At 36.8% G+C, this 26,255-nt stretch overlaps 1 protein-coding gene across 1 annotated transcript in view; it reads right to left on the bottom strand.

Annotated features, from left to right (window-relative positions):
- The window catches only part of KIF13B (kinesin family member 13B), a 267,035-nt gene extending 241,038 nt beyond the window's left edge, over positions 1-25,997 (bottom strand). The window contains exons 1-2 of the mRNA XM_056813715.1: positions 25,810-25,997; positions 4,105-4,198 (exon numbers count right to left, since the gene is read on the bottom strand). Coding sequence (XP_056669693.1) covers positions 4,105-4,198; positions 25,810-25,864 — 149 coding nt within the window. The 5' untranslated portion in view covers positions 25,865-25,997. The remainder of the gene's footprint in view (positions 1-4,104; positions 4,199-25,809) is intronic.
- Between the last annotated feature and the right edge of the window lie 258 nt (positions 25,998-26,255).

Here is a 26,255-nt window from a genome sequence, read left to right as displayed (position 1 = left end):
GTGATTCATAGTAATTTCAGGACTTCAGATACATAAGGATGAAATGGATCTTTGTGGGTTAGCCTGAGTACTTAAAACTTAAAACAATGTTTCTAAGAGAAAATATAGTCCAAAAAATTTACATATGAACTTTTGGAATATAGATAGTTCATAAACTGAGGGCTTTCTATATTCCTGAAGGTCAAATCTTAATCCTCTTTAAGCCAACAAACTACTTATTAGTTCACTTTAGCTGAGTATAATAGAAAGAATTTATAGAATAACTAACTGGATAAAAAGAGACAAGGATTATAGGATCTTCAAAAACCCTCATTCTACAGAAGTCAAGGAGACTCAAAAAGTTGACAAAAGCACCTAATTCACAATTTTTCCTAGGGCTAGCTCAGCAAAAGAAAGGCTTAAGTATTATTTTTATGATAACAAGTGCAACTTAGCAGAGTTTTAAAATACAAATAAAAAATTATAAATCAGGAAAGGATATTTGGTTATTTTAAATTGTTGGATTTACAGTCTATCTTCTAATGGAACCTAGGTTTTACATAAAAATTACATAAAAGCAAAGAATGAAAGGGGGAGTAATATGTTCATCTTCTAAGAAGAATATTACCATTTACTACAAATAATGGCTAAATAAAAGCTTTTCCACTTATTTATGATGTGTACTTTACTATCTTGACATCATATTAAACAATGATAAGGCAGGGGAAAGATGAAAATGTTCCTATTATATTAAGACAAAACCTTCAATATAACCATTTTCAAGATTCGTGAAAAAATCTTAAGAGGGTTATTTCACAATCACAGAATTTGAAAGTTGGTAGTAACCTTGGAGGTCATCAGCCTGAAAGACTCAAGTGCAGCCTGAACCCGATTAAAATGTAACTGGGAAATGTTTAACAAAATAAATATAAATGTAATACAACATGGATAATATGAATTTGTGGTTTTCTAAGTCAATATGTGACCTAGAAGGATCCTAGAAGAGTATGACAGCACTGCTCTAGTATAAGAACTGTCATTGACACACCAGAGATCAATCACAAAACAAAAGATAACAAAGAATGATGAAGAGCTCAATATCTGACAAGGGAAACCATTCTAGTTTTTGGACAGCTTAGTCCTAAACAAAATATTTGTTTAACTGAAATCTGCCACCTAGTTATATGTGGCATATCACTGTCATTTAGACATATCAGTCATGTCTGTCTCTTCTTATTCCCTTTTTGGGTTGTGTTGGGGGGGGAAGGTTGGCAAAGATTCTAAAGTGGTTATCTATTTCTTCCTCCCGTTTATTTTTGCAAATGAAGAAATTGAGGCAAGCAGGGTGTCAACATGGAAATCTAGAGATCCCTAGTTCATTTAGTTTGAGGGCATAAACCCCAGGTTTTGACCTTGTCACAGGAGAGTTTCCCCCCTGAGGGAAGGTCCCTCTTCCCCAGACAATAGACATCCACTTCAGGTGGGAGGTAGACCCCATGGGAAGTCAAGTAGCTCTTTTGCCTCCAGAAGCTTCTCCCAGTATATCACACCCTCCTTCTGAGGATGGAACTCCCGACCTTCAGCTTGCAAGACAGACTCACTACCTACTGCGCCAAAGCTGAAGTGGACGCCTATTTGTCTGGTGAAGTGGGACTTTCCCTCAGGGAGAAACTCTCCTGTGACAAGGTCAAAACCTGGGGTTTCTACCTCCCAACTAAATAAACTGGGGATTTCTGGATTTCCACATTTTCAAGGGTTCAGGTCTTCCTAACTCCAGGCCTAATGCTCTGTGCACTGCACATCTAACTGCCCAGAATAGCTAGCATACTGGTTAACTAGAATAACAGGGAAAAAAATCTGTTCCCCTTTCAAGATAATAATACAGTTTCAGCTTTGAAGCCAATAATCATGTCTCCTTTAGTCATCACCTCATCTTCAGACCAATTACTCTAACCCTAGATGAGGCCACCTATCAAATCAAATACAACTGAATTTTTTAAAGAATTAATTCAAAATTTGATTTAAGATTAAAATAAAAGAATTAAGAATGATTAATGTTTTTTAAAATAATTATTTTCAAGTATAACTAGGCCAATCAAGGCCTCACACATTGGATTCATCTTTGATAATCCAGGTAGTAGCAAAGTTCTATTAATATTTCCCATTAATTTCTTAGATTTCAAATCAAGTCAACCAAAATTCACAGAATATTCATTATGTGCAAGCCACCCTGCCAATATCTGCCTTTCAATTCACTCAGCTCTAGTCCAAGCCCTTAATTGGACTACCATACCAAAACTATGATAATGACTTACCAACTGGTCCCCAAGCCTTCCACATTTCTATCTTATACACTGCATCTAGAACAGTCCAATTTGACCAACATTTAAGAGTCTGATACTGTGTCCACAGCATTAAAGTAGGCATTGGGGGAGATACAAAGTTTAGATACGATTCAGTGTATGTCCTCTTGTCTCTTAAATTATCGTCATCAAATACTGAATGTATATTGTAGCATTTTTTTTTCACTTTTTAAATTTTTCTTACCTTTTTTGGCAACATGGCTAAGTAAATGTTTTATATGACTTTATAAGTACAATATATATTTTATTACTTGCCTTTTCAATGGGTGGGAGAGGAGCTAGAGAGAAATAATTTGGTACTCAAAATAAAAATATGAATGTTAAAACATGATTCAAAAAATAAATTTAAAAAATAAAAATAAAAAATTATCACCACATTCTCATCAAACAATTCACATTTATATAATTCTGAAGTTAGATCAGCTTAACACTATGTATATTTCATCTGATCATGGATTTGCCTTTGTTACAAAATCTTGAGTGGCTCCCTTGTAAAAGGTAGCTTAAATTTCTTTAAAGGACATCCCAAGGTGCTATATACAATTTGGCCCCAACCTACCAATACAACCTTATCTCTTGCTATTACTAACCAAATCTGCTTATCTCTAAACCAGACCAGTCTAGTCAGGTCTATCTTGAGATTTTCCAAATACAGCAGTTTCTGGGCATTTCCCCCATATCTCCTCACTCACTACCTCAGATTCTGGCTATTCTCTCCACAAATAAATGAATCAACACAAATTTAACTGTTCTTGGTACTATTGGGGGGAGGGGGTTAGAAATATAACAAATAGTACCTACTCTAGAAAAGCTTGCAATCTACTGGAGGCAAAAGACACAAATAAAAGCTAATTACCTAAGAGCATGCAAGGGCTAAATTGTATTTGACAGACTGAGTTGTTGCAGGAATTCAAAAGGAGAGAACTGGCCCAAAAAGCCTCAAGGAGGAGGTAAGACTTCAGCTGGAATTTTAAGGATGAGTAGAAATTGGACAAGTAAAGAGGTGGGTATATTCTAAATGAGAATAATAACATGAATATTTTCGACATCACTCCCCCTTCAAATATTACCCAATTTTCAGGCCCTCTCATAAGTCTGGCCTTTTTCTTGAAGTTTCTCTCCTAGTTACTTCAGCTTCATGGTTTACTCCTTTCTCTTAACTCCAACTGCACTTTACTCACTATACTACTCCAATTGACACTTTAACTTATACTCCCTTATTTTGCCTTTCAGCTGTTTCACATGTTGGCCATATCTCTCCAAGAAGACTATTTGCTTCCTCTAGGGCAGTGGTAGCAAACATAGAATACTTCAGTGCAGCCTGACACAAATTAAACTGTAATTATAAGGTCCCATTTCTAGCAGAGTTGGACAAGATTTTTCTGTCAGTCATTTTCCAATGGTATCTGCCTCTTCATAGTGCCATTTGGGATTTTCTCAACAAAGATATTAAAGTAGTTTGCCATTTCTTTCTCCAGTTCACTTTACAAATCAGGAAACTGAGGTTAAATTACTTGCCCAGGGTCACATAGCTAGTGTCTGAGGCAAGATTAGAACTCACAAAGTACTGCACTAGCTATCATTTAATAATTTTGCTACCACCACATGACTTAACATAATATCCCATAATGCATTAGAATAAAATCACATATCAAGAGGAAATTCAGTAATATCAACTTTTTAAATTAAATCATCACTGGTGATGTCCAATCTCAAAACAAGCATGAGAATAGAATTACTCTTATTTTGCTTCTGATCTTACCTGACATCTCCTTTGGAAAGATTAGTATTTGCAGGATAAAGAATAACTTTGTTTGCATCTACATCCACCACACATTTGGTATGCAAGTCAAATTCTGTAGAGGGGGAAAAAAGGGAAAATGTTTATTTTAAGGAATTAGCTTTAACAACTTTAAGCTCCTACACAACTCTCTTAAAAAAATCTGTTCTCTACAACAAATCCAACACATTGAAAATAAATCCTAGAAACTGAAAAGAAAATTTTTAAATGAAAGGCAATAAAACCAATTTTAAAACCAATCTACTGAGAATGACTAAGAGGCAATAACTTCCATTTGTATGGGCATAAGTTCTACTGCATTACAATTTAGAAGGTTAATTTTTATAACTTTGTTTCTTAATAACCTATTAATGAGGGTCTTTTTTTACAGTGCCTTCTCTTTTTGCATCACGTTAATTTCCCATATATCATAATTCCTACCATCCAGGAAGCATGGCTTTTTTTTTGTAAGCTATTTAATGTACAGCCATCCTTTTCCTTCTGCCAAAACCAATCTCTAGACACCCACCTTTGATCCCATACCCTCTCTACCCCCAGCATTTTTCCCTTACTCTCTCCCTCTAATCTTTAGTCTCTCATTTGTACAGTCACCTCATTTTTTTTATTTCTCAATTTTATTTTATTTTTTCCTCAATCACGTGTAAAAAGTTTCCAACATTTTCCAAATAATATTGAATCTTGAATTCTTTCTCCTTCCCTCCCCACCTTCTCAACACCCCCACCTTGAGATGGTAAGCAATCATATAGATTTTATATGTGTGATCTTATAAAACATTTCCCCCTATTAATCCTTTTGTGAAAGGAAACTCAAATTTAAAAAAAAAATAAGAAAGTGAAAAAAGTTTTCTTTGGTCAGGATTCAGACTCTTATCAGTTCTTTTTCTCTGGAAGTGAATGACTTTTTTTTTTTATCAAGAGTGAGAGGGGTGGGGGTGAGGCAGCTGAGCAGCTCAGTGGATTGAGAGCCAGGTCTAGAGATGGGAGGTCCTAGGTTCAAATCTGGCCTCAGCCACTTCCCAGTGGTGTGACCCTGGACAAGTCACTTGACCCCCATTGCCTAGCCCTTACCACTCTTCTGCCTTGGAGCCAATACACAGTATTGACTTCCAAGATGGAAGGTAAGGGTTTAAAAAAAAAAAAGTCCTTTGGGATAGTTTTGGATCAATGAGAATTGCTAAATTATTCACAGTTGTTCATTGTGCAGTATTCCTGTCATTATTTTCAATGTTTTCCTAGTTCTGTTTATTTCACTCTGCTTTGGTTCATGTAAGTCTTTCCAGGTTTTTCTGAGCTCCTTCTGCTTGTCATTTCTTATGGCACAACAGTATTCCATTACAATCATGTACTATAACTTATTCAGTCATTCCCCAATTGTTGGATATATCTTCACTTTCCAAATCTTTGTCCCCACAGAAAGAACTACATTAAATATTTTTGTATATATGGGTCCTTCCCCTTTTATGTTTTTTATCTCTTTGGGATACAAACCTAGTAATGGTAGTGCTGGGTCAAAGGGATGTACTGTTTTATAGCCCTTTAGGTATAGGTCCAAATTGCTCTCCAGAATGACTGAATCATTTCACAACTCCACTGACAGTGTATTAGAGTCTCAATTTTCCCACATACCCTCCAAGTTTTGTCATTTTTGTTTTCTGTCATAATAGCCAATCTGATATGTGTGAGGTAGGGGTCAGAGTTGCTTTAATTTGCATTTCTCTAACTAACAGTGATTTAGAGCATTTTTACATGACTATAGAGAGCTTTAATTACTTTGAGAACTCCCTGTTCACATGCTTTGACCATTTATCAGTTGGGGAATAGCTTATACTCATATATTTGGCTCATTTCTCTATATATTTGAAAAATGAGGCCTTTATTAAAGAAACTTGTAAAAAAAATTGCACCATTATAATTACTGGGTAGCTATTCTATTCCCCTTGTTTAGTTTCTGACCACCACCTCCTCCAACATGTCCTCTTTCCTATCAGCTTCCCCATTCTCCTATTCCCTTCCCCTCCTATCTTCCTATAGGGTAAGATAGCTTTCTATATCCAACTGAGTGTATATGTTCTTCCTTTATTGAGCCAATTTCAAAATAATTGTAAACAAAATCCTATATTCTAAGTCATAAATTATGTAATAATAGTTTCTTGAAATAAACCCTAGTTCAACCGCTCACTTGTAGTTGCTGTCTTGGACCACTAAAATAAATTAATTGGTCTCCCAGCATCCAGTCTCTATGCTTCCTAATCCAATTTCCATATGCTTCCAAACTGATATTACCAAGCACACATCTGACGTGTCATTTCCCTGCATCGAAAGTCTCAATGGCTCACTATACCTCTAAAAGAACATACAACTCTTGGGTTTGGACATGTTAAGCCCTTCAGAATATGTCCCATTTATCATACCAGGCTGATTACATAGTACTCTCCTAATGCACTATAGATTCTACTTATTTGCTTCTCCTTGTATACAACATTCCATCTACTACCTCCATACCCATTCACCACTCTATTCCTAATGCCCTCCTCACCTTCACTGCTTAGAGCTTCTCACTCACTTTGAGACTCAGCTAATATACCATCTTGTACAAGGTTTTCTTGATTTCTTCCAATTATTTGTACCCATCACCTATAAATTATTTTGTACATATTTTGTATTTATCAGTATATGTGTGTGTGTATATATATACATATATACATATATATATATATATATATATATATATATATATATATACACTGTTTCCCTTCCCCCTCCCATTTAATGTCCTTGAGGGAAGACTTATTTTTGTCATTGAATCTCCAACTCCTACCACAGTAGCCAGCTCATAATAAGTACATAATAAATGCTTGTTGAATTGAACCCTCATAAAAATAATTTCATAATTTAAATAATTGCCCAATAATGTATTTAATAAAATTCAGAACTATTTAATAAAATCAGTCCTTAAACACTGATACCCAATTTTAAAACATTCCTTACATACAAAAAGTCACTAGGTAGGGGTGCCCCATCTTGCCACCACTACTCAATCATAAGAAAACTCCCATGGTATGAATTTTAGATTTTTTCCATTTTGCTTAGTCTTAGAATTCTAGCAAACAGGAATGTATACACCCCTACTTAAGGATTAAGTGTTGAGGAGGATGGCCTATGACAGACATGTGCTAGCAAGTGACAAATAAGAAACAACTGACAGACCCCCTGGGCTGTCCTAAGTCAAGCTTAAGCTACCATTGGTACATGTGAGACACAGGAAGTGATGTAAAAAACTGCCTATATATTTCGCACTTCCTCTCGCCAGCCTCTTACTCTCGCTCCTGTCTCTCTCGTGGAGACGTTGGGCTCTTTCAGCATTGGGAGCTTGTGGTGGTGTTCTTAGGGTGCTTGGTGAGTGGTTCAGGCTGATTCCTTTTTTCCCTTTACCTCATAAAGCGCTATCCTCCTAGGAGGCCCCTCATCTTGGAGGAGGCCTCATGTCTGGAAGCCAAGCTAGACTGAGAAGGCCCCTTGGCCTAGGCCTCTGAACTCCTATCTGGCTTGCCAGAGCAGTCCAATTCCCTTTTCTCTCTCTTCTTCTTAATTTCTTCCCTCTATTGTAATTCAACCACCATAAAAATCCCAAACTGACTTGAGTACTTATTGGGATTGAATTTTAATCCCTGGAGACCACTAGTATAATATATATAGTCAACAACCCTAATTTTTACCCTTAACAAGGGGCAGCTAAATAGTACAGTGGACAGAATGCCAGGCTTGTAGTCAAGAAGACTTGAGTTCACTGGAACAACCTCCAGGAAGTGATGCAGAGTGAGAGGAGCAGAACCAGGAGAACATTATACACAGAGACTAATACACTGTGGTATAATCGAACGTAATGGACTTCTCCATTAGTGGCGGTGTAATGTCCCTGAACAACTTGCAGGGATCCAGGAGAAAAAAAAAAACACCATTCATAAGCAAAGGATAAACTATGGGAGTGGAAACACCGAGGAAAAGCAACTGCCTGAATACAGAGGTTGAGGGGACATGACAGAGGAGAGACTCTAAATGAACACTCTAATGCAAATACTATCAACAAAGCAATGGGTTCAAATCAAGAAAACATCTAATGCCCAGTGGACTTACGTTTCGGCTATGGGAGGTGGGGGGGAGGAAAAGAAAATGATCTATGTCTTTATGTCTTTAACGAATAATGCTTGGAAATGATCAAATAAAATATATTAAAAAAAAAAAAGAAGACTTGAGTTCAAATGTGGCCTCAGACACTTCCAAACTGTATGACCCTAGGCAAGTCACTTAATCTTGTTTACCTAGACCTTATCCATAAAAGCAGGTCTTAGATATGTTACTAAGGCAGAAAGTAAAGGAGGAGAGGAAAGGAAAGAACATTCCCATCCTCAGTTCAAATGATAGGCTATGGGTGAGGGGCTGAACTAGAATTCATTTCAGAAAACATTAGTATATAAAATGTCAATGAGAAATAATAAGAATAGTATTAACTTTTTACTTAAATTAAATCAGAGCAGAGTAGAAAAGGGCATGGAATAATCTCTCAAGAATTGAGCAGCTGGGAATTAGGATGGCATTAGGAATTACTCTTAATTGCTAGTAATATGGGCAAGAACAGAGCTCCCCTCTCACAAAGGTACTGGGGAAAAGTCAGAAGGACTGTTTTTACAGAGGCTGAGGGTGATGTGTTCTTAGCTTCTTCAAGTTTACATGTTTCCCCATAAAAACAAGAAGAGAGAAAAGTACAAAATAGTTGGCTACATTATGGCTTAAGTAGACTTCTGTGGACTGATTTGGGAACCTAACTACCATTTATAACATTGTTTCTTTGGGAATATATGACTCAACCAACTCACAAATGTGCTTTTGGAACAGCGCCTATTAAAAATTAAAAACTAACTGAATGAGTGAAGAGAGTACACCTGAGGGCTTGGCAGAATCAAATTATTTTTTGTATTAGTATTATTGCTAGATTATGTTTGCATCTTCTCTTTTACACTAACTCAGGCCAGGGAGTCAAACAAAACTACTAATCCTTTTTTGTTTAGTGGTATTTTCTAAAAAGGTACCATCATAAAGTTTCCTATACAACTTGTGAATTATGGCTAGAATATATGATACCAGTGATGCGTGCCCAAACAAAAAGCAACAGGATGAAATCACCAATTTTGAACGTGAAGATACCTTAGCAAACATCTAATCCAATCACCTTCTTTTACAGAGAAGGAAACTAAGGCTGAGAGCTAAGTTACTTGGCCCAACTCAGACCAGTGGTAAGTGATGGAGCTGGGATTTAAACATTTGTTCTCAATCCTAAAACATTTCATTGTACCATGCCTCCAAAAGATTGCTGGATTTGGCATCAGAGAACCTGGGTTCAAAACCTGCTATCTGCTGCTTACTGCTGCCCTATCAATTAACCTATCTAGCCCTTGTTGTTCAGTCATTCAGTCGTATCCAACTTTTTGTGGCCCTATCACCCATAGCATGCCAAACCCTTCTGTCCAAATTCATGTTCATTATTTCCAGGATACTCTCTATATCCATCTCCTCCTCTGCTGACCCCTTCTCCTTTAACCTTCAGTCTTTCCCAAAATCAGGGTCTTTTCTAGTGAGTCTTGTCTTCTTATAATGTAGCCAAACTATTTAAGCTTCAGTCTATTCTAGTGAATAGTCTGAACTAATTTCTATCTAGCCCACACTTGCCTCATCTGTAAAGTGAAGAAAATCAGTCTAAAATATCATCTAAGATCCTTCCAGCTTTAAACCTATGAATAAACCTAGACTGTTTTGTTCTGCTCTAGGCAATACATTTTCAGAAATAATGTGTTTATATACATGTCTCCCCCAAGAGAATATAAACTCCCTGAAGAAAGAGAAATACATAAATAAAAAATGACAGTCTAATAAGAGTTCCTGACACACAGTAGGTACTTACTGAATACTTGATGGTCAATTGGAGAAGGGCACTGACAAGCTGAAGCAGATCAGTGGTAAGCAATGGGAATATTTAATAGACTGGAGATGACAATGGAAAGTTTAGTCTAGAAAAAAAAGAAAGGCTGGGGGGGTGAAGAGGACATGATTTCTTTAAGCATCTGAAGGGCTGTCACATGGGAAAAGAATTAGATTTGCTCTGCTAAGTCCCAGAAAGCAGAACTAGGAACAATAGGTGGAAATTGCAGGAAGGCAGATTAGGTCTCAATAGCAATTAAAGCTATCCAAAAGTAGAATGGGTGGCCACAGGAGGTAGTAGGTTCACTAAACATCTTCCAGCAAAGGCTACCTGTCAAACTGCAAAGGCTAAATGTCCAGAGATGCTACAGATATGTATTAAACCAGGTGGCACCTAAGGTCCTTTCTAACTATGAGACTCTAAGTTCTCAAAACTGGTACTATGAAATATTTTATTAGCTGTTTGAATAAAATTAAGTAACTGACAAAATGCCAAATAGGACAAAGTCTCCATTGACAAAAACAAAACAAACCAAAAAAAAAAAACTTATTTCACTATCCAGAATATTAGTGAACCAAAGGAGATTGTCAAATTTAAAGTTGGGAAGTAAAAAATTATAAAATGGAAAAAAACACCTCATGCATATTTTTAAAAACCCAAACCAAAAATCATTAAAATTCAAATGATTCAGATTCCAATTAATATACACTTATTTCCCTTATAATTGTAGCATACATAAACCCATCAAAATACAGTAGGCATATAGTTTCTCAACATTTGGGTATTTAAAAAATGGGTTGAAACTTATTTAAATGCTATATAAAGGATCCATTAAATACTAAAAAAATGGGGTGCTATCTTATAAAATCAATCAGTGGGGGTAATGTTTTTAATTCAAAATGTGAGAGTGAATCGGCCAGAACCATTGATTCCAAAAAGAGGGCTGGACTTTGAATCCATATAAACCTTTGACCCAGTTTGAATTACACTTCCAATACTTACTAGTTGTTTGACCATAGATAGGAAGTAATTTAATCTTTTAAGCCCTAGTTTCTTTACTTGTAAAATGGAGGTAATAATACCTTTAGTGCCTACCTAGAGACCAGTGAAGTTGTGAGGATCAAAGGAGATAATGTATATAAAAGTTCATTTTCAAGACTTAAGCACTATATCCCAGTTAGGTGTTATAATTTAATAATAAACTATTATTATTAATAAGACTAGATCCCATAGCATTTGCCAAACAAATGAGTTCCTTTGCTAGAGCTAATTCCTAGGGTTAAAGGTGAAAACATTAACAGCTAATAAGTTTGCCTATCCAACCAGCAAATGAGTCATCATTTAACACTGAATAATCATCTTAAACAAGACTTACTGCTATGTACACATCAGTTACTGCTTTCTCCCCAATGACATCATAATAAAATTTGGGCTGGGCCTGGACTACTCCCTACATACAAGGTGTTCAAAAAGTTTTAGTGAAGTTTTAAGCTAGGACTTTTGCACTAAGACTTTTTAGAATACCCTGCATAACTTATGTATTAAGGAGGAGAATAGTCATTTTTATTGCAAGCAAACTTACTTTGGATTATCAAATTTGCATTCAGCTTTCTTAGCTTCTTCAGAAAAACAGTAAATACTAGGCCTCAATTATGCTCAGACACTTCCTAGTTGTGTGATCCTGGTCAAGTCACTTAATTCTGTTTGCCTAGCCCTTGCCATATTTCTGTCTTACAACTGGTACTAAGTTAAAAGATAGAGATTTTAAAAAGAAAGAAAAAATGGGAAATTATAGCTTTGAAACAAGATCTAAAATCTAGGAATACTGGTTTTCCTTGATTTACATACTAGACATGATCTTGAAAATGAGCTCTGGAATCCACCCATGGTATTCAAATAACCCCTAAACATAACTAATGCTTCTAATCTCTTCTCTTCATAACAATTACAATTTACCAGTCTTGTGTTCTATTTTCTTAAGGAAAACTTAAAAAAAAAAAGACTAAAACCTAGCAACTTTAAGCAAATGGTAGGAGTAGTTTTGTTTTGTCTTTAAATTCACTTGGTAAGTGAGATAGAGAGGTGAGCCTTCCTGATCAGTCCATTCAGAAGACTGCACCTGGTTGTCTTATAAGGGCAGTTCATCTATTTAAGAAGTCCTAGCAATTTTTTTACAATATTTCTCTTACTGATGTAGTTTATGAAAATTCAACAGTGCAATCTAATCACCTATTGCCAGATCTAGTTTGGGGGCATCACAGAGTATCTCTCATGATCTCATTTCCTCAACAAATATATACTAATATGTGAGGACACACACCCTTGTGAAATGCAGTCTAGAAGGATAGGACATGTACAGATGGTGATAATACAAGATATAATATTAATTAGCTACAAAAATACTATTTAAGATTATTCTGGAAGAATAAAGAAGTGAGGAATGCAAGAGGTGTTGCAAGGGTAGGACTGGAGGTACAGATCAACTAATTATCTTCACAGAAGAGGTGGTAGAAACTACAGGAATGAATGAGAATACCAAGTTAAAGGATGTAAATAAAGAAAAGGGAATCAAAGGTTGAAAACTAAGGAACATCCAACTCAAAGGGTTTAAGAAGATGGATAAAAAGACCAAGGAAAAAGATAAAAAAGAAAATAAAAGGAGAAATGTGGCACCTCTAGATCAGGATACTTTAACCTGAGGTCTAGGAATTTGGTTTAAGAAAAAAATTGCCAGCTAGTGTCCCTGACCACTCCAATCCAACCTCCACTTCGCCACCAAAGTTTCTCCTATAGCCATGTTGACAAACCTATGGCATGCATGCAGTTTGGGCACTTGGTCTCTAAAAGGTTCACCATCATTGCCCTAGAGTGTTGTTCTGGCAATATGATCACCCCACCCACACCTCAATAAACTCCAGAGGTTCCCTATCACCTTATTAAATATAAAATCTATTTTTGTTCAAAGCCTTCCCCTACCTTTCCAAGTCTTCCCTCATGCCCTCTTACATACTCTTTGATCTTGTGACACTGGACACCTAGAAGCTCTATCTCTCCATTTTTGGGCTCCCACCATATTCACTGGCTGTTCCTTATGCCCTCCTCATCTCTCCCTCCTAGTTTCCCTCTACAGGTAATTCTCCTAATTCTGGTGTTTACATCCTATCTATTCTACATGGCTTGTTTATATATTATTGTTCGCATTCTGGCTCCCCCATTAGATTGCAACACTACAATGCAATAAACATAAGGAGCAGATACCCAGAGTGGGACCATAATGAAGGTTGAGCGGAATTTAAGTATTACAGCTGATAGGAAGTTTCTCATTTTGATTTCCTTAAGGGTAGGGACTGTCTTTTACTTTTATTTGTGCTTAGTATGGTGCCTGGCAAATATCAGACACTTAATAAATACTTACTGACTGACAAAAATGAGTTATTATAGATGTGCTGACATTTAATTCATCTATAAATGGTCTTAGCATGATTCAGTTTAGTTGGATATAACACCAAGTTTTCTTCTCATCTGTTCCCCTCTCTACATCTTCACTGTTCTGTAATGGACTACTCATAATCTTTCACCATTCACCTGTGGAATGTTCCATGAATAAATCCACATTCTAAACCAATATTTCTGTTGTCATTTCTATTTGAAAGAAAGAAAGAAAGAAAGAAAGAAAGAAAGAAAGAAAGAAAGAAAGAAAGAAAGAAAGAAAGAAAGAAAGAAAGAAAGAAAGAAAGAAAGAAAGAAAGAAAGAAAGAAAGAAAGAAAGAAAGAAAGATGCCCTAGTACATTTTTAGGAGTGATGTGAAAGAGTAACCACCCTAAATTTTACTGGGACTCTGATCTTTGAGATCACTGATTTGTAGGGCAATATCTAGATCTCTAGCCTTAAAAGTTCTATTTCTAATGAGTTTCTTCCAACTAAAAGACCTGGGTACCAGTAATGGTTTCATAAATAATGTAGTAGGTGACACGTATGATAAGTTAATTATCCTTTCAACCTCAATTTATCCAACTATAAAATGGGAAGAGACATGCATACCTCAAGATTCTTCAAAGACAAATGAGAAGCAGGTGGCTCTCTTAAGGAGAGTTTTCTATACAAATCAAAGTATATTATTTTCTAATCAAAGTAATTACATATTAGTTTAGCAGCAGCTAACAAGAAGACTTAAAACTGTCAAACGTTTTTTGGATAAACTACAATAAAGGGAACAGTATAAAAAAAGAAAAAAATGCCAGAGATGATTTAATGATTAGGTTAGCATTTCTATAAAATGCAGTGGTAAACATTCTTCTTTACTATAAAGACCTCAAAAATTAATAAATATGAATGAAAATCTATGTGAAACTCCCAAGAAAGCAATAGAATTATGCAAAAAAAATTCACTACAATGAATAAAATTGGACAGGCAGATACAACCTGAAAAATCTTAATTTCTCTCAATCAGGACAATCTTTAAATAAAAACATATAGAAGATATATAACTATAAAAGAATATTTAGTGATCACACACTTGGGTAACCAAAAAAGTGATTGGCACTGGGGGCTACACATTAATTTCAAATAAAGCTTCTATTTCTCAAAATCTTTTTTGAACTCACTTTCAGAACTGTATATTTAAAACCAGTTTATTAAACAAATACACACACTCACAAACACATATACAAAATCATTTCCAGTATTGCATTATCATATGCTATTTATCAAAAATTGGCATTAACAACCTCAAATTTTTTCAATACAGTTGGTTTTGAATCTCTTCTTTTCAAAAATCAAGTCCACTCTCAAAGAATAAAATTTGCCACCATAAAGGATAACAAATAAATGTAGTATTATAGGGACAGAAGACAATTCCTGAAGAGGAATTCCAACAATGTTTTAGACAGCAGCAACATCACAGAAATTGTATAGCCTAACCAGATGCCAAAAGGCTTTTTCAATGATTCTTTTGATGTATTCTATGATACAGCCACTATACACCCCCCCCCCCCAACCATTCCACATTCTCCCACCTATTATTGCCTGGTGTGTGACAATGCAGTGTAAGGAACACTGAATTTGGAGCAAGACAATGGGCATTCAGGTCTTACTTCTGTTGTTACTACCTGGTGACCTTAGATAATTGTGCAAACTCTCTAAGTTTGTTTCCATGTATACCTTGAAAATCCCTTCTAGCTACAAATCCATAATTCTATCATCTAAATTTCCCAATGTAGCCTTCAAAGCCCTTCATGATATGATTCCAATTACTTATCCACCCTTATCTCACTCTCCTCACAACCAAACTTCTCTTTCCAGTTAGACCCCTTTCTTTAATGTTCAACCCACAAATGTCTGGCCATATCCTACACATTGTTTAAGGTCTTTCTGAAGTCTCAACTCTTCTGGGAAGCCCCCTTAAATGAACTTGGCCCATTTTATGTTCCTTTCAGTTCTTAAAGCTTCTGATAGCATTATACAATAAGTTCATTTATATATACATATATATAATACTTTCCAGTTTTAATGTGTGTATATCATTAACTACATCTATAATGTCCCTGCAGACAGCACCATGACTAATGCTTCTTTTTAATCTCATATAGCACCTACTATAGAGATTGAGAAACCAATATAATAATTTTAAAACTGCTTGTCAAACTAAACGTATTTTTAGTCATATTCTTTTTCTGGGGTATCTTCAGTTGGTTAAGTCTGATGGTTAGCACTCAATATTGATAAGGTTAAGGGCATAGTTCTAATCTAGATATGGATCAATTAACTTTAATGTCTTCCACAAGTGGCATATGATTGTAATGAAATACCACTGTGCTGTAAGAAATGATGAGTGGGATGATTTCAGAAAAAAAAACAGGAAAGATTTACATAAACTATACAAAGTGAAGTGAGCAGAACCAGAACATTGTACACAGTAATAGCAATATCCAATATAGTATGATAACAACTGTGAATGATCTAGCTATTCTCAACAATAGTGATCCAAGACAATTCTAAAAACTCATGATGAAAAATAGCATCTACTTCCAGAGAAAAATAGGGTCTGAATACAGACTAAAACATACTATGTTTTATTTTTTTGTTCCTTTCTTTTAAGATTTCTTCTACAAAATGACTAACATAGAAGAATGTTTTACATGATTACACATGTAAAATCTGTATCAGATTTGCTTATCATCTCAGGAATGAGGGAGAGGAGGCATGATGGGAAAGTATTTAAAACTCAAAATTTAAAATATCTATATTAAAATTTGTTTTTATATGTAATTAAAGAGAAAAATTAATTATTTTAAAAAACTTTGATATGTTCCATATTAATACACTACACTATTAAATGCCACCAAATTTTCTCTAGTATATATTTTTCTGGTAATTGTATAAGTAACCTGATAAAAGTATATAAATGGAACAATTCTAAATTAATTACCACTATTGGAAAAACACCTAAACACATAAAATCCATCTTATGGCAACAAGTATATCAGTAGTAACTATACAGGGTAAGGCAGAGAAAGGGGAAAGGCAGCGAAGGTGGCTCAGTGGATAGAATACTAGACCTAAAGTCAGGAAGGCCAGAGTTCAGAGTTCAAAACCAGCCATAGATACTAATAACTGTGTGACCCTGGGAAAGGCTTTTAAGTCTGTTTGCCTCAGTTTCCTCATTTTCAAAATGAGCAGCCAAAGGAAACAGCAAACCACTCTAGTATCTTTGCTAAGAAAACCCCAGATGGGGACATGAAGAATCAGAATCAACTTAAACAAAACTGAACATTAAATTCATATCACTGACCCCTAAAGTTAGAAGAAATAAATTATCATTTCAAATGGATACTATCTCAATATAAAAGAATTTTATTTTTAAAAGCACAGGGGATGGAGGGGCCTTTCAACTAGATTTATATAAATTTAAACCCAAGTTATTGAATTGCCAGTGAGAACAAAAGATTGTTGTGGTAGATGTGTGCCTCATTCACCATCAGAATATCAAGTAGATGCAAGCAAACAGTTCCCTTCTGTTGTTCTAGAAAACACAGGCAAACATTTCTGTTGTCACCCAAAGCCCTGATACCTAGAATGAAAAATTATTTTTAAAATTATCATTGTTCCTGATTTAAGAAGAGACTGAGTATGTACCATAAAAAGAAAAATGCTTACAGTAGACATGTTTTCATCATCCTCCTGCCCTCAAGAAGTCAAACTCTCCATGAAAGGAGAGACCATTGTAATAAGAAGCCCCCCTTCACAGGCATTCCCACTTACACATCCTCTCTCCTGCTGACCTCATTCCCTTCTGCTATACTCTCACCTCTCCAAGTCTACTCTGAATATTCCAAATAGTTCTTTTTCATGCCTGCCACCTAAACACATAAATCCCCTTTTCCAATTTCCTATCCCCTATATTTGGTCTCTATTATGGGCTACATCTAATTTTAAATAATGAATTTAGGCTTCCAATTTCCAAATCAACTTACTCCACCTTACTGAACTTCCCAACCTTTTTTTCTTTTTACTTCATGCTTTGATCTTCTTTATTCAAATACATTTGCTAACTTTTCTTTAAAGAATCACAAATTCTCTGGGTTGGAAAGGACCTTAAGCCTGTACCTCAGTAAGAATCCCTTCTACAACACACACACACAAAAATTGCCAGGCATCTTGAATACAGCTGGTAATGGGGAAACCACTATCTTGTTCCACTTTTGGACAGAACTAGTTGCTAAAAATTCTTTCCTTATACTCAATCAAAACCTGTTCCTCCACCAATGCCACCCATTACTATTGGTTCTACTTTCAGGGGCCCAAAATTACAAGACTAATCCCTCTAGAAGACTTAGGAAGGGTAGTACATGCTGAAAACATTTCGAGACAGTGATCATGTACTGCTGTAAGTCTTCTGCTCTCCAAGCTACACATCCCTAGTTCCTTCAAATAATCCTCAGATGGCACTGCCTCCAGTGCCTCTACATTGCTCTAAGCTATGGTACCCAGGTCAACCTACAGGCCAGATATGTCAGAGCCATGGGAATGAGGATGGGGATGGGGAGGAAGGGAGAAAAAAGGATTTATGAAGCATCTACTTTGTGCCAAGCCCTGTTCTGTGCCCTTTACAAATAGTATCTCATTTGATCCCCCCCACCCCCCGCAGGTGGATGCTATTATTATGTCCATTTTACAGTCGAGGAAACTAACCTCTGTCTAGAGATTAAGTGACTTTACCAGAATAAGCATCCAGGGCCAGTTATTTAAACTCTGGTCTTTCTGATTCCTGGCCCAGCATTTTATCTACTGAGGCACTGCTTAACTGCCTCAGAAGAACTATCACCTCCTTTTGCTGGCTTCTATGATGCTTTTATTAAGACAGCCTAAGATTAAATTTGCTTTGTTAGCTGTCATGTCCCATTTTTTATTCCTATGAAGCTTGTAGTCCTTTAAAACCCCTAAACAAACTGCTCTGTAGCCAGGGCTACCTACCCTATCTTGACCTCATGCAATTATACTTTATACTTGTATCTTAGTATCTCATGCTCAAGAATCTCCCAGAGCTTTCTAGTGCCTATAGAGATGGCTAATTTGACTGTGGTTTAAAAACAGAATTCAAGCAGATCATTGAAAAAAGTTTACAAGGGCCTTTAATTTAATAACTAATTATTATTCTAAAAACAACTGATGGTGTTTTACATTTAAATACTTATAAATATACTTAATTTCTTTATCATAATTTTTTATCAAATGATCAACTTTTTTCCCTTCTTGATTCTTCCTGGATTTATGCATAAAGCTATGAAAATTGGTATTTATTAGGGAGTTCTTAGAAAGCAATTCTCTAAATTTCTTTGACTAGAATTCTGGGCTGATTCCAATCAACCTTTTCAACTTTATCTCCTGCTACACAAAAACCTTCAGCTAATATGCTCACAGCACCTAAAGAGCTTGTCATTCCTGTCTCTTCACCTTTGTTTTTTTCTCTCCAAGGTTTGGCTGGTAAATGTTTAACAATCAATCCATACCCCACACCTACTCCAAAATGTGTATAAAACATAATTTTAAATTTAATCTGCATTAATATTTTCTCATCACTTAAGTCAAGCAACAAAACAATAAAATCAAGCCCAGTTGTAGCTTCACCAATTTCCAAGATATAAATGCTCACACTGAAAACTTAACAATAGGCTTCCTGCAATGAGCAGGTTCAAACACAAGGCCATACCTATTCAAATTTTCCTTACTTCTCTGCCTAATCAAATCTCAATCATCCCTCAAATCCAGTCTTTCCCACAAAACTTTTTAAAACAACTCAACCCAGAATAATCACCTCTTCCTCTGATTCCCATGTTGTTATTCAATCTCATTCAACTCTTTGCTATCTATGTGGTTTTCATGGTTTGCCATTTCCTGGTCCAATGGAGTAAGGCAAACTGAGGTTAAGTGACTTGTCCAAAGTCATATAGCTAGTAAATGACTGAGTCCAAATTTGAACTCAGGTCGTCCTGACTTCAGGCTCAAAATTCCTACAGTACCATAATATTTCTGTCTATACTATTCATTTGGCAATTGATAAAATGTCTTATACTATTATTTAATTGATTTACTATGTTAACTCCTCAGATCATAAACTAGTTCTTCAAAGGCAAGGACTATACTATACCTTAATGAGTTTTCCTGACCTACCCCCAGCGAGACAGTATGTACATAGCATTGGTTATTAATTAAGTTTGTAATTGTAATTTTTTAATTGAATTTTCTTGTATGATCTCCAACCTCTGAAACTGTCTTTCTTATATGATATACTCAGCTAAATTCCACCTGCTATTTAAAGTCCAGTCTTCTCCATTCAGACAACAGGAACTTTTCTCAAACAATGGCTAATCTGCATAAAAGTACAACTTCAAACAAATACTGAGTAAATTTGTCAATTAAACTTTTGTAAGTTCTTAAAATTTCACCAATACACTGGTTACCTAACTTCAGACTTCTGAATAAGCACACAAGTTTGCCTTCATGATCCAACAGGTGTTATAAGTTATGCTTGTAAAACTTTTAATTCATCCAGTAATTATGCTCGAATCAGTGTACTTTTACAGAACACAAGAGGTGTCACTCTGTCAGCTGTACAAGTCTGAAAGAGAATTTAATCTATTCTGATAGCCAGTATCTATAAGGAGATAATTTCCCAAATTCATGACAAATTTCCCCTTTCTTCCTCACTATTTAACTTTAATACTTTAGAAAAACAAACCTCTAATTCCTGACAAAAGTATATCAAAGAATTATCTATGACTCAACTACAAATATTTCATTTGTTAAATTAGAATTTAATGTTTAACATATAAAAAATTAATTTACCTAATGTGTTATCTTTGATAAATCTGAACGTCTGGATCTTTGCTCATTTATTAAATGTAAAATTTTTTGAACCACTAAAAATACACAAATACAATTGGATTGACACATAAACAGATGGTAACTGGAAACTTCCCACAGTATTGAGGTATCCAAAGTTGAACTTTGTCCTGAAATAAGGGTGGGAGGAATTCCAAACTTTACAGTAGATCATACACAATATAACCAGTAATTCATTATATAGTTCCCTCATCTATAAAATATGATGTTTGAATTAGATGATTTCCAAAGTCCCTTCTGTTTTTTATGTCCATTAATAGAAAAAAAATTGAATTTGAGGTTTTACTAAGGAATGGCATTTAATTACCCATCACTTATGGTTTTTTCCAAAGTTAGTCAATCAGTTTCAAAATTATTCTCTGCTAAAGAGTAATTTAGTTCTCTTTTTAAGAAATGTTTTCTTTCCCTCTAAGTTTCCCAGAGTGACGCTCAAATTTATGTGAATGGCTATTCTGTAGCATAATAATAAGCATTTTATAGTGCTTCACAAATATTTTCTCATTTGATCCTCATAATAATACTGAATTAGATATTATCCCCATTTTACAGATGAGGAAACTGAGGCAGGTAGTGGGTTAAGTGATTTATACAGGATCATATGCTAATAAGTATCTGAGGTTGGGTTTCAATTTAGATCTTCCTGACTAATAAAGCTCTTTAAAACTTTTTATTTAAACACATATACTCACATATACATTTTTATAATCTTCAGGAAGCATAAGCCACTGTCAATTGAAGGGAACAGAGAAACTTCCATTTCACAAAATTTACTATAATTATTTTCTTTATTAAAAAAAAATAAGGTGGGGCAGATAGATGGTGAAGTAGATAAAAGTGCAAGGCTTGGAGTCAGGAGGATGTGGGTTCAAATTTGACCTCAGACACTTAGCTGTGTAACCATAGGCAAGTCTCTTAATCTAGTCTGCCTAAACCTTTGCCCTTCTGTTTTAAGAGATTAATATTACTAGTATTTTGTTGGGGGTTTTTAATGGGGCAGAGTTTTTCAATGTTAAATTAAAAATACAAACAACTCTGGGCATATTTAAGGTCTCCTAGTTCCCAATTCTATGACTTTATGTACTACTCAAAACTCCTATGCTATACTGACACAATATGTTTTAATCATATTAATAAGCATTTGGGGGTGAACAAGAACCAATTATAAAACATAGCTAAATAAATGTGATCTCACTCATGTCAGCAGTGACCCCTCCTTCTCCTCCCCAGTCTATGCAGCCTACAATCTATTCACACCTTAGCAACCTCTATTAAACATCTATCACATGCTAGAGGCCTTCCTCTGATTCTTTTGATATATCCTGGATACTAAGCTCTCACACTGTCCCTCTCTCACCACATGCCTGGCTCATCTGTTTTTCTAGTCAAATATGTCCCTTGTAATATCCTTTACCCCATTTGTCAAACATAAGTCATTAATGGAGCCTCCTACCAGCCACCATGGGTCTTTTCATTACTCTGTATTTCTGATTCTCCTAATATTCCATGATACCTGGCCATAGATCATCACTGGAAGAAGAGACTCCATATCAGGTCTTTAAGCAAAGATAGACAAGCTCAAAAAAAGGGCTCGTTGATGTCACTGTAAGATGTCCTGCACAGAATTCAAATGCATTCCTTGGAAATGATGAATTTCTCCACATGATCTAATTTCCAGAAGACGCTGTATTAATAGTACCGAGTCCTGGACCACTACAAGGGGTCCTCAAATGGATTCAGTTGTTCAAAAGAGATCCACTGGGAAGAAACTAAGCCAATAAATGCATATACCCAAATTATAAAACACAGCTGGATCAGCCACTAAGTTAGTTCATCAACACAAACATCTCAAACCTGAACAAGAATTGAAGATGGACGATGAGTTGAGTTAAAGTCAATTGAAAAAGAGGGGGAGTGTGACAAATTGCATTTGGCAAATTATACTATAGTTTTGAGCCTTCCAAACAACTTCCTGCTACCATCTTTAAAATACAATCACTCTCCCAATCCTGCTACATTTCTGCAAATCATGAACCACTAGGATCTCAAATAAATATGCTACCTTTCTTTATAAAGATGTCAAAAAAAAATTCTGGTTACCCATGGAGAAGAAAAGTTCTAATCATGTATCCATGTGAGTTAGTAGCTTAGTTACCTCATTTCAGACTTCTCCAAATATCTGTGAAAGGGCAGTCGTAAGGGGCAGCTAGATAGCACAATGGAAAGAGCACCAGGCCTGGAATCAGGAGGACCTAGATTCAAATCTGGCCTCCATCAGCACTTCCTAGCTGTGTGACCCTGGGCAAGTCACTTGACTTCCATACTTAGCCCTTACCATTCAAGGTAAGGATTTTTTTTTAAAGGCATTCATAAGATGTTCAAAGTCCCTCTGATAATTTCCCAGATGTGGTTTTTAAAAAGTGGTAGTTAGGGTTCATAAAAACACAATGAACTAGAATAAAGTGTCCTTGAACAAAAGGACAAAGGCTTTTAAAAACTTTTACTGTTTGTCTAATTTAGTTCAGCTGATTGGAGCATGGTGTTAAAAAGGCCAAGGTTGTGAGTTCAATCTGTGGTCAGAGAACTGGAGGTAATTTTACACTGAGGAAAACCCTTTCTGGGACACAGAATGTACGCCTGATCTTTTCACAAATACAGGCACTAATAAAACAGACTGGAGCACTACTGAGAAAACAACTCAAAGCCCATGTCCTATTGATGATGGATTAGTAATATCAACTTCCTATCCAAGGGACAGTGGGTAAATCCATGCCCCTCTCCCCACTAGAATTGCAGAATCTTATTATAGCTGGAAAATAACTTTCTAGGATTATCTAGCCCAAACCCTTGACTAGCAAAGAGATGAGGTGACTTTGTCTACCTATTCAACAGGTTTAACACTTCACTTAATTGTGAAGCAAGAGCCTACAGAAGCAGTTGTTGGCAGCACCTGACAAGTTACATATTAATTTGGATTCTTAAGAACATGTTAATTACCAAACTATGCCTTGAGACCATACTGATAAATCACATTTGCTGAGCAAGATTTCGCCTTTATCTGGTTTCTCACACAAACAGTTCCTCTTTCTCTTTTTCTCCGTACACTATTATGGGACATGTTTCCAGAATACATTTTCAACAGTGTCTGGGCACTGGAACTTTTTGCTGATGACAAATATGACCTCAAGTAAAAACAGAAGTTTCTCAACAGTAAACAAAAAAATCATCCCTTCCCCCAGCCCTAACTCAATGTTGTTACAACACTTTTATCACTGTCTGGTATTTAGGAATCAGGTATGCTGAATCAAAGATAAGGTTTTTATACTTGGCTATTTTCTTACCGGGATTAAGCCAAATTCTCTTTTATTTATTCAACCATGGGCTAAACACTTCTGGGTTAAATTTGGGATAAAGATCAAGTGGGTATAAATTACACAGAAAAAAAAAAAAGCTCTTGGATTCAAGACTTGTGCTTTCTCTTATTCAATTCCAGATAAAAGATCAGTGTTCACAAAGTTTCAAGGTAAACGGGAAGAGGGTAAGGAAAGGTAAAGAAGTAGGGTTAGAAGATCTTGGTTCTACCTAATCCTAGCTATACTACTACTACTACTAGCTGTCAGATCCTAGGGCAAGTCACTTCTGTGAGCTTCAGTTTCCTCACCTGGGAAATGGGTATATATCATTACCATATTCTACACCTGCCCAGGGTTGAAGTAAGAATCAAATAAAAGAAGAGAGAGAGAGAGAGAGATGGGTGAAGAAGGCTTCCTTGGTTTACTTTTAAAGTCTCACCTCCTTGCAACCACAGCTGGATAGGGGAGAGAGAGCTGGTTTTATAATAAGGATGACTTGAGATCAAAATCCAACTCTGACCTTCCTTCAACAAGTCACTTAAACTGTTTTGCTCAGTTTCTCCAACTATAAAATGGAGATAATAATAGCACCAATCTCTTAATAACTTCCCTCTGAAATTACTACCAGTTTATCCTATACATATTTTGTTTGTGCATAGCATGTTATATATTACACTAGCCTTGGAGGTCCTTAACAGAAGGGATCCCCCCCCCCACCTCCAGCAAATAGCACAGCACCTGGCAATTAATAGCTTAATAAAAGCTAGTTGATTGACTGATGAAAGTGAGAAATTCTTTTCCTGAAGCTCAGTTATGGTGCCATCTCCTTCAGGAAGTCTTCCTGAAGTGTTTCTCCCCACTCCCACTTTTAATGGTTCTCTCCCATCTTGCTCCCTGAGAACAGGGACAAGTTGTTTTGTTTGTTTTTTAACCTTTCTATGTATCCAAAGGGCTAAGCCCAGTGCCGAGAACATAGAATAAACTTAATAAATGTTTATTGTCTGACTTAATAGAGTAATTTGTCTACTCCACCACCCTTTACACTCCTTCAGGTCTTTACCTGAGATTAGGCTTATTTGAGGACATTCACTCACCCCCTGCTGTAAATTCCCAGTGGGCAGTGGCTGTGTCCCTTTTTATCTAGGAATCCCTAGTGAGGGCACAAGTCCCTAGCACACAGGGGTCACTTAATGCTGGCCTCAGGAAGAGGGAGGTGGAGGGTGAAGGAGGTGGGGAAGAAAGAAGAAGGAGGTAGAGGAGAGTGAAGAAGAGGCAGGTGAAGGAAGAGAAGTGGAGGGAGTTGTAGGAAGAGGAGGGAAGTGAAGGAATGGGAAAAAGGAGGAAGAGAAAGAAAAAAGGAGGGAGATGGAAGAGGAGAATGATGGAAAAGGGAGGAGAGGACAGAGGAGAAGGGATAATGAGGGAGGGAGGAATAAGAGAGAGAGCGAGGATAAACAAGGAAGAGAAGGGAGAAAAGAGGAAGAAAACAGTGGTGGTGGAGGAAGGGAGAGGAGGAAGGACAGAGAAGGAAGGTCGGAGAAGGGAAGATTGAGGAGAAGAAAGAGAAGGAAGGACGGAGCAGGAGAGAGGTGGAGGAGGAAGAACAGAGTTAGAGAAGGGAGGATTGGGGGAGTTGGAGGAGGGAAAAGGAAGACGGGAGAGAGAAGGGAGAAGAAGGGTCCCTCCTCCCCCTCAGGGCTGATCTGGGGTCAGATCGGCAGCTGGGGACGTGGACTCCGGGGCAGCCCGACCCGGGCAGGACGTGGCGCTCTGGGCAGGGGGGCGGGCTCCGGGCCGGACGCGGGGACAGGGAGCCCAGAGCACCTGCCGCCCTCCCGCCCGAGAGCCCCACGAGAAAGCGCAAAGAGGAGACCTTCCCTTCGACCCCCTCCCACCTCCCACCTCCTCACTGCCCTCCTTCCCTTTGCCCCTCCACTCACCGCGCCGGTTCATGGGCCGGATCCGCACGGCCACTTTCACTTTGGAGTCCCCCATTCTCCCCGCCGCCACCGCCACCAGCGCTCCCGCTCGGCTTCCGTCTCCAGCAACTAGGGCAAATTGCCGGGGATGACCAGAGAGGAGGGGGCCCGAGGGAGGGAGGGAGAGGGAGGCTAAGAGGGCGGGGTCAGGCTATCGGGAGGGCGGGGATTCCCCCGTCACCTGATCTGTGCACAGCGTAGTATAGGCCTCGTCCCCACTGCATGCTGGGAATTGTAGTCTCCATGAATTAACCTGTGAGGATTGGTGCCGGAAACCTATTTCTGCCTTCTGAAACTTAAGGGTATTAACAAATGAGTATGCTCATAAATGTTTAACGGTCAGTTCCCGGGAAGGGGAAAAATGTACGCATTTTTTTTAATTTAATTTTTTAAATTTAAATTTAAAA

Source organism: Monodelphis domestica, chromosome 1, assembly GCF_027887165.1.
Source record: "Monodelphis domestica isolate mMonDom1 chromosome 1, mMonDom1.pri, whole genome shotgun sequence".
NCBI classification, from domain to species: domain Eukaryota; kingdom Metazoa; phylum Chordata; class Mammalia; order Didelphimorphia; family Didelphidae; genus Monodelphis; species Monodelphis domestica.
The sequence above is the reverse complement of the archived record's forward strand: the minus strand, read 5'-3'. Positions and strand labels throughout refer to the sequence as shown.